The sequence below is a fragment of the Theobroma umbraticum genome, unplaced genomic scaffold (assembly GCF_002168275.2).
Source record: "Theobroma umbraticum cultivar Fairchild unplaced genomic scaffold, ASM216827v3 scaffold_146.0, whole genome shotgun sequence".
NCBI classification, from domain to species: Eukaryota; Viridiplantae; Streptophyta; class Magnoliopsida; order Malvales; family Malvaceae; genus Theobroma; species Theobroma umbraticum.
This window is the reverse complement of record NW_018397265.1, coordinates 2,036,773-2,046,161: the sequence shown is the minus strand read 5'-3', so window position 1 is coordinate 2,046,161 and position 9,389 is coordinate 2,036,773. Positions and strand designations below refer to the sequence as shown.

The 9,389-nt window shown below is 34.3% G+C and overlaps 1 protein-coding gene across 1 annotated transcript; it reads left to right on the top strand.

Moving 5' to 3' along the window:
* Nucleotides 1-3,704: 3,704 nt before the first annotated feature.
* On the top strand, nucleotides 3,705-8,115 carry SUS6 (sucrose synthase 6). Its single transcript, XM_021436369.1, has 15 exons — nucleotides 3,705-3,872; nucleotides 3,955-4,087; nucleotides 4,185-4,339; nucleotides 4,500-4,692; nucleotides 4,797-4,915; nucleotides 5,024-5,240; nucleotides 5,341-5,436; nucleotides 5,531-5,704; nucleotides 5,809-5,925; nucleotides 6,028-6,194; nucleotides 6,312-6,536; nucleotides 6,610-7,176; nucleotides 7,310-7,448; nucleotides 7,522-7,691; nucleotides 7,910-8,115. The coding sequence occupies exons 1-15, from the start codon at nucleotides 3,772-3,774 to the stop codon at nucleotides 8,025-8,027; spliced, it is 2,691 nt and encodes an 896-aa protein (XP_021292044.1). The 5' UTR covers nucleotides 3,705-3,771; the 3' UTR covers nucleotides 8,028-8,115.
* Nucleotides 8,116-9,389: the final 1,274 nt, after the last annotated feature.

Genomic DNA, 9,389 nt, shown 5'->3' with positions numbered 1-9,389 from the left:
ATAAATGTATATATATTATAATTAATAATTTTATAAGTTATAATTTTTGTGACGTTAATCCTAAATAGAAAGTTAATATGTTTATATATTTAAAGTATATATACTAAAAGCATATATAATAGTAATTATATTTTTTATAAATTAGCACAATATATAGAGTATATATATTAAAAGATATTACAAATTAATTAAAAATCATAATTTCATGAATTAATTTAATTAACAAATATAAGTTTATCTTTAATTATATAAAATTTTTAAAACATATAATCGGATTCAAATATCGGGTACCTAAGAGGTAGTATTCGAATCCTATCCAAATCCGATACGTGTAATAAAATTACTACTTAAATTTGATTATAGAGTATCTTAATCTTATATAATTTGGTGGAGTACCAGCGGATACCCATTACCACCCCTAAATCTGATTTCTATGGATTGTATCTATCAGCACGCGGTAACCTTATTGGGAACATTTGGCAATTTGGTTATCAAGGTAACTGAATCTAACGTATATTTTCTTGTCATTAAATTTGGGAAATGAAACTGCTGGATGATGTTGATCCTCTGATTGTAACTGGGCTTTTGGGGCTGCAAACGGTAAATGTTGAAGCATCCTATTATCTTTGACGGATCGGTTTTCACAAAGTCTGCGGCTGTGGTTTTTCATGCCTTGCACTAATTAAGAAGCTTTGAACGAGTCTGAACCTAAAGTAGCCCATTCTCGGATCCTGCAACCAAGCAAGGGACCTTGGGATAAATGAGCGACGACCACCTGATCTTGCAGCTTGCAGATGTCGTTTCAGCATTTATACTCTGAGAGAGGGGAATTTTCTTGCTAACTCACTATCCTCTAATGAGTTGCTCTTTTCTCGCGTGCTGATCAATGTGATGATGGTTATTGAAGGGATTCATTGGTCCCTTTTTCTGTTTTCTGAGTGTCTGATATGGAGGTTTAGCTGTTTACCTGCTGGCTGCTCTTTTATCTGATGAACTGTGTGCGATGAGGCTTTTGTTCAAATCAAAAATGGAAAGTAGTGGTGATGGGTGGGCAATGCCCTCTTGTTGCCCACTTTCAACTCTGGCTAAAAGGGTACTGCAGGGGCGAACCATGCCTAAAGAAACGGGGGAGATCTTTTCATGGCTTGATGATGTTATGAATTTGCTCCATTCGTCACCAGTTGGTGTCCTGTATAATTTGTTGCACTTTCTTTAACAAGGGCAGTTTCATCTCTCATATGTTTCTCGTTAGGTGGCCATGCACTTGTACCTTTAATCGATGGCCTTCGACTTGCGTGTTTTATTCCTTGTGCTGCTAGTTCTGTAAGGTGTCCATATGGGCATGGGATTTCGTGTGAGTAGATCCACTATGGATTTGGATGCTTAATGAAATTCAATTGACTGAGTAAAAAACAAAAAAAAAAAAATTATGATGTATTCAATGAACTTATTCTTTTAACAAATATCTACATGTTTGTTTTAAGTATATCAATATTTTCAAATTATAATAACAATTACTTATTTCATAAGTAAAATTATTGTTTGTAATAGTTTTTTGACTTCTATCAATATCTCATTCTGATAAAACATCGAATAGGAATTACTTAAAAATGACACCTTGATGCAAAAGAGATTTTATAATTATAATACTTTATAAATTTTTGTATAATATTTATTCAATCCATAGACTTTATTTTTGTAAGTAAATAACATTGATTGTATTAACTTGTAAATAATAAAGAATTTTTATTAATTATAACGCATAATATCCACTTCATCAAACATAATTTTGGAACGGATAAAGAAAATACCAAAATGTGAACATCAATTTGGAACCCAAGTGTATAATTAGTACAAAATTAGTGTATACAGCAAATTTTTTAATTTTGCAAAGCCATATAATGCCAAAGGAGGCCTAGCAAGGCTTTGATACGGCACACATGGCACTGTAGCCCATATTTGTTTATTTCAAAGAACAACAACTCTACCATGTTTAGAACTCTTTCTCCTTTTATTTATTAACAAAAGTATATATATACACACATATATATAGTATTTATTAACATATATAATAATATATTCACCTCTTCTTTATTTATGAAATTATTACTATATGTATATTGAAATTTTTAATTATCCATACAAAATGAAAAATTGTTTGCTCATTTTATTTATTTAAAATTTGAATTAGAAATTTTCAAATACTTTTTTGAAGATATTATTGTTTCACTACATATAGTGGATTTGAATTTTTGACTTGTTACATCTAAGAAAAGATAACAATGGCTTAGAGCTAGCATACCTTGTGCTCGGAATAATTAATGAATATATTTTAGCCACATTGACTAATTAATTCCTCTCGCATATAATATTATATGTTATTTAATATGATTGTTATTATAATGTATATTCAACCATTCTAGGGAACTGATATTTTATAATCATGACATATATAATTAGTATAACAAATTTTGTGAAGAATGTATGTATTATTAAACACGATTTACTACATGATGATATTATAAAATTATAAGCATTTAAGGTCTCCTATGTGAGAACTGCCATCTCATCTTGCTCTCGCCTAGTTGATTTAAGATTATAAGTAATTATATGACATATAAGTTAATGTTTATATATGTATATATAATAAAACATATATTATAGTGTACGTAACTATATAAAATGCAACAATCATATTGATATGTTATATAATCATTTATTGTTCTGTATAAATAAACATATATGATAAAAACTTTATTAATTTAATAATTAATTAATTTAATATATAAAATATTGTATATCATAATAAATAATGCTTATTAATATCATATAATAAATTATTAATTGTGATAACATTTAATTAACATATAATACTATATCATGAGCAAATAAAATAAATATTGATACCGGCAGAATCTTCCATGGTAAATTCGGTCCATTGCATTGGTTTGGCACCTAAAAAAGTTCTTTATCATTTTTGGACAAAATTCTTTTCATCAGTAAATTTTATCGAATTTATCAAAAAAAATTCTATCAAAATTCCATTGAAAATAATAAAATTAACTTTCATGGATAATCCGATGAAAATTCGTTGAAATTTTTCAATAAAATTTGTCCAACAGAATTTTTTTTATAGGAATAATTTGGATTTTCTTTTTCACTCAGCCAAAATAAGATTTCTATTAATAATCCGAATTGAATAACTTAGATTTTTGTAATGTTATTTCTTTCCAATGTCAGATTGTCTCCCAACACCTTTAGTTTTTTAGACATTAGGGAGATTATTTAGAGTGATATGCTTGATTAATTAATGGGAATATGCATTATGTCTTTAATTAATAAATTTTGTAATGTTGATAAAGTGAGAAAAACAAAGATAAATATGTAATGATGGATCACAACATGGGCATAATATCAGCCTTGATACTAAGGGAACGGACATGAGAAGAAAAGAAAAGAATAAAATCCCAGCTGCCAATTTACACGTTCCTTAGCATTCTTTAGTTCTACTTTTTGTGATATCTTGGGAAAAGAGCAATCTATTAATGATGGGTATCTGTGCTGTTTCCAAATTAGATTTCCCATCGACGACAATAAAGAATGTTCCTTGTCCTCCTCCCTTTCCTAGCCTTCGCAGTTGCACCATGTCGTTTCCTGATCTCGGTCACTCTATAAATATTCAAGAGTACAAAACAAGATGCAGCAAGTCTAGACTTTGTGGGTTCATAATCCTGACTGACTTGGAGCAACATTTGCGTTGCTGCTACTGAAATGGATTCCCGCCAACCCTTGAAACGATCCGACACAATTGCAGATAGCATGCCCGATGCTTTGAGGCAGAGCACCTACCATATGAAGAGATGCTTCAGCAGGTATATTCGGCATATAATAACGCATTTTAATCAGTGGAAATATTCATTATTGTGCAAAGTTTGACCAATCTCCTGCCTAAAGGCTGGTGGCAACAGGAAAAAGGTTACTGAAACGTCAACTTTTGATGGAAGAAGTAGAGAAATCAATAGACGACAAGGTTGAGAGAAGCAAGATCCTGGAGGGACTAATTGGTTTCATTGTGATGTCCACTCAGGTCTTAACAGCTTTTAACCGGCGAAGGTTTCTTTTTTCCTTTTTCTTTTTGGTTGGGATACTCTGATGAACTATGCATTGAATCTAAAAATTTGCAGGAAGCAGCTGTTGTTCCGCCACATATTGCTTTTGCTGTAAGACCAAATCCGGGGTTCTGGGAGTTTGTGAAGGTGAACTCAGAAGACCTCCATGTAGATTCAATTAACGCTTCAGACTACTTGAAGTTCAAAGAAATGATCTTCGACCAAAATTGGTATAAATTATATTTCTTCTCCCTTTAGTTAAAGTTGATTCTTGAACTTAGGTCTAGCTCCAGCCATTACTACTTTCACTTGGTTGGAAAAATTTAGAAAAGGAAATTAGTTTTCAGTAGAAACTTGTCAAGTCTCAGCTGTGGTTATTTTACGGTGTAGGTCAAAGGATGAGAATGCTCTGGAAATAGATTTTGCTGCCATTAACTACAAATCCCCTCACTTAACTCTTCCGTCTAGCATTGGTAATGGAGTTAGCTACATCTCAAAGTTTATGTTCTCAAAGCTATGGGACAACTCCGACAGCTCAAGGCCACTGCTGGACTACTTATTGGCCCTTAATCACCAAGGGGAGGTAACAGAAGTAGCTCCATTTATTCTTTTATTCCAATTTCCATTATGTAGAGATGCATTGCAGACTATTTGGAGAATCATGAATGCTTGTAGTCGGAATTTCAGGATCTCCTGATCAATGAAACTCTAGATACGGTTGCCAAGCTTAAAACAGCTCTACTTACAGCTAACAATGTCATCTCCGCATTACCCAAGGAAACGCCATACAAGAACTTTGAGCAAAGGTTATTGTATTTTCCACTTTCCCCCCACCATAGCCCAGCTACTTTAGTAGCAAATATACAAACAGAAAATATTTTCTTACTTTTTCAAATGCGCCCATAAATATCCAGGTTAAAAGAGTTAGGTTTCGAGAAAGGATGGGGACACAGTGCAGAAAGAGTTCAAGAGACGATGATGACCCTTTCTGAGGTGCTACAAACACCTGAACCGGCAAAACTGGAGTCACTCTTTACCTGGCTCCCGACCGTGTTTAGGATCGTAATCTTATCACCTCACGGTTACTTCGGGCAGTCAGATGTCCTCGGTTTGCCGGATACTGGGGGCCAGGTAAAACATAAACATTAAAGATGGATCCAACTGCCAGAAATATGCTGATTTAAGTTTACCATTACTTACAAAATGTTATCTATTATGCAAATTTAAACAGGTAGTTTATATTCTTGATCAAGTAAAAGCTCTTGAGGAAGCCTTGCTACTCAGATTTAAACAACAAGGCCTGGCTGTGAAGCCTCAGATTCTTGTGGTAAGCTACATATATACGCAATAGCAACTGTGAAACTAAAGGGTGCTTACTACTTTGTACCCCGTCGTCAACATGGCATTTTGCAATATTATAGGTAACTCGTCTTATTCCGGATGCTCGCGGAACCAAGTGCAACCAAGAGCTGGAGCCGATCATCAATACCAAGCACTCTCACATTCTTAGGGTCCCATTCCAGACAGATAATGGGGTACTTCAGCAATGGGTCTCGCGGTTTGACATATATCCTTATCTGGAGAAATTTGCACAGGTATTTGCTTTCAGTGTCTAATATTTATTTTTGCCTTGCTGTTTTTTCTACCATATAGAGTTAAACTTATTTGGAATCTTGGATTCTCTGTCTCTCACGACTAGGATGCTGTTGCCAAAATCCTTGAACACATGGAATGTAAGCCAGACCTCATAATTGGAAACTACAGTGATGGAAATTTGGTGGCATCTCTAATGGCTCGCAAACTTGGAATCACTCAGGTACGTAACTGTCTTTGATTAGTTCTAACAGATTCCCACATAAATTATTTCTATCTATCAATGAAACAATTGAGCTGCACTTGTTACATCTTCTAATACCAGGGAACTATAGCTCACGCTTTAGAGAAAACCAAGTATGAAGATTCAGATATCAAATGGAAAGAACTAGAAGCAAAGTATCACTTTTCATGTCAATTCACTGCTGACATTATAGCAATGAATGCCACTGATTTTATCATAACCAGCACCTACCAGGAAATTGCTGGAAGGTTGTTTTTTTTTTTTACTTTTGAACATTAATATATGTATAATATCATTAACATATTATAACAAGAAACCTTAACTGAAACATTGACTCAAAAAGTGGTGAATTTTCTTTGATCCAGCAAGGAAAAGCCTGGACAATATGAAAGTCATGCAGCATTTACCATGCCCGGACTTCATCGGGTGGTCTCAGGCATCAATATCTTTGAACCAAAGTTCAACGTAGTTGCCCCAGGGGCTGACCAGTCAATCTACTTTCCCTACACAGAGAAAAAGAGGCGTCTATCCACTTTCCATCCAGCCATTGAAGAATTACTCTACAGCCAGAACGATAACAACGAGCACATGTAAGACTCACCTTGATAATATTACTGTTCGAGGAAACCAAGGGAGATCCTAAGTTTATTTTGCTTGAAACAGTGGCTATCTGGCAGACCGGAGGAAGCCGATTATCTTCTCTATGGCAAGACTTGATACAGTGAAGAACATTACAGGTCTAACTGAATGGTATGGAAAGAACAAAAGGCTTAGAGATTTAGTAAATCTCGTTGTTGTTGCTGGATTCTTCGATCCATCCAAGTCGAATGACAGAGAAGAACAAGCAGAAATTGAAAAAATGCATCAGTTGATGGAGCAATATTCACTTAGGGGCCAATTCAGATGGATAGCCGCTCAAACCGATAGGCTTCGCAACGGAGAGCTGTATCGCTGCATTGCTGATACAAAGGGCGCTTTCGTGCAGCCCGCACTATACGAGGCCTTTGGTCTGACTGTTATTGAAGCAATGAACTGTGGGTTACCCACATTCGCAACCAATAAAGGAGGCCCAGCAGAGATTATTGTAGATGGGGTCTCAGGTTTCCACATCGATCCAAACAATGGGGATAAATCCAGCAACAACATCGCTGATTTCTTTGACAAGTGCAAGACAGATGCTGAACATTGGAAGAGAGTGTCAACTGCAGGACTCCATCGCATACAAGAATGGTACCACACACTAAAACGGCACCAGTGAAAAAGTTTAGCCTAGGAAATTTTCATTGATTACCTTGAGTTAGTTTATCTTGCATTTATTCGAATATCTTGAGTTAATTTATCTCGCATTTATTTGAATATGCAGCTATACATGGGAGATTTATGCGAACAAATTGTTGAACATGGGATCTATCTACGGATTCTGGAGGCAGTTGAACAAAGAACAAAATCTAACCAAGCAAAGATACATTCAACTGCTCTACAATCTCCAATTTAGGAATTTGGTGAGTGATTTTGGACATCATTTATGAACGTATGCTATTATCTTTTTTCTCACCTGCAAAGCTTATGTAACAGGCAAAGGCTGTGCCCATTCCAAGGGAACAAGCCCAAGTACCTCTGCCCTTGCCCATAAGCCAACCCCAACAATCAACAGTGCTAGATGCTCCAGCTGAACCGCAGCAGATACCGCCGCTTGTAGTATCTGTGAAAGGCCATCAACCTGCTGCAGAAACTTCGCCAACAAGGCATGCCATCTAGCTCTGACTTCTACTCGGCCTCATAATCTATAAATTTACTTGCATCACAAGCCTATAACAGAAACGGTAATATGTGCTAACAAAAATACAAACAAAAGCAGCAAAGGAGAAATAAAATTTAAGCAAAGTAAAAGAACATTTAAATCTTTCCATCTTGAATTTATCCCTTGCTTAGATCTAATTTATTGAGAATTCGTTGGTCACAGGGTTAAATCTTTGCAGCAGAAGAAGACTAGCTCTCTTCACAGATTGTGCTTCATAGTTGGTTATCTCTTGCTCATTTATTATGTCCTAAGAAAGTTGTACTACAAGTTTACGCGGTAATGATGGATGTAAATGTGAATGACACAGGCCAAATATTATTCTATCTGTAAACGTTTGTTAATGAATAAGACGCTTTCAAAGCCTTAAAGCATAATTACATTTCTTTTTCCTTTTTGTAAATTACATGTCTAGGCCTAAACGTTTGTGTTTTGCACTCTCAATTCTAATCAATTCTAAACTTTTAAAAATTTACTATTTCAATCCTTAATATTATCGAAACATAACATTGTTAATCCTCATGTTAATTTACAAACAAATTTGGTAATGGAATGTTTACATGGACATATTGGCAGCCAAATTGTATTAGAGGGCATGCCACATGGATATATTATCCACGTGACTGGAAAAATTATGGAAAAATGAGTTATTAATTAAATGTAATAAACTAAAAATGATATGAGAACATCTCAAACATAAAAAAAATAAAAAATATTGAAAAGTCAAGACCCGTGCCAAGTTGATACAAAACCCAACTTCAAATATTAGGTGCCACACAATAAGGTAGTATGGATATCAAATCCTTGAGCTCCTTAAGCTCTGTCGATGCCACACGATAAAGTGGTATGGATATCGACTAGTATCTTGCACCAAATCGATGCAAAACTCAACTTCTATGCTAGCAGTAAGCTCGACAGTTCTGCCAAAATTACATCAGAGAACTCCCTAACAATTGTCACGTCTATCATATCACCAACCACTACCTGAGCATCCATAACTATTGTAAAAAACTTTAGCAACCTTGACTCAACAACCTTTTCATTACTGGGATTTGACCTCATGCTCAAACATGAAAATAATCAAGAAAATAAAAATATAATATAGTGAAAAAATAAAAATACATTTAATAAGAGAAATAGTCGAAACCCTCAAGATCAAAATTTATACTTTTTATGTAATTTTCAGATTAATTATGAACACTCATAGGTTCAAGTATTATATACCTTACTTTAGATATCGTAATCAAGAGTCAATTAAATTCAAAAAACACTTGTGATGAAACAAGTACCTCGAAAAGAGAATAAGATAGTCTAGGAAATCCTGCAGTTGAAATCTTTCCTTCTTCACTTTTAAGATTTGTCAAATCTTTAACGACCCAAGTATTTGGCCTCTAATAGTAATACACACAGTTATTGAATAAGACCTTCTTAAAGGTAAGATTTTACTTGTACCAACAAGTTTTGTTTCTAAAACAAAAAAAAAAACTAAAAGTTCTTGCCAAATCTTGTTTTTATCAAATAAAGAAAACTATTTTTCTTTTCTTACTTTTATCAAATGACTAAGAAATGGCTGAAAACTTAGAGTTTTAGTGGTCTAACATAACATATTTATATAGCCAAATTAAGTTGTAACCCTAGATACAAC

Bases quoted from the DNA above. Each gene is read 5' to 3' on its own strand.
- SUS6 (XM_021436369.1), top strand. From the start codon at position 3,772: ATGGATTCCCGCCAACCCTTGAAACGATCCGACACAATTGCAGATAGC. The intron at 4,340-4,499 runs GTATAAATTATA...TTTACGGTGTAG, and splicing joins ATGATCTTCGACCAAAATTG to GTCAAAGGATGAGAATGCTC. The intron at 6,195-6,311 runs GTTGTTTTTTTT...TCTTTGATCCAG, and splicing joins TACCAGGAAATTGCTGGAAG to CAAGGAAAAGCCTGGACAAT.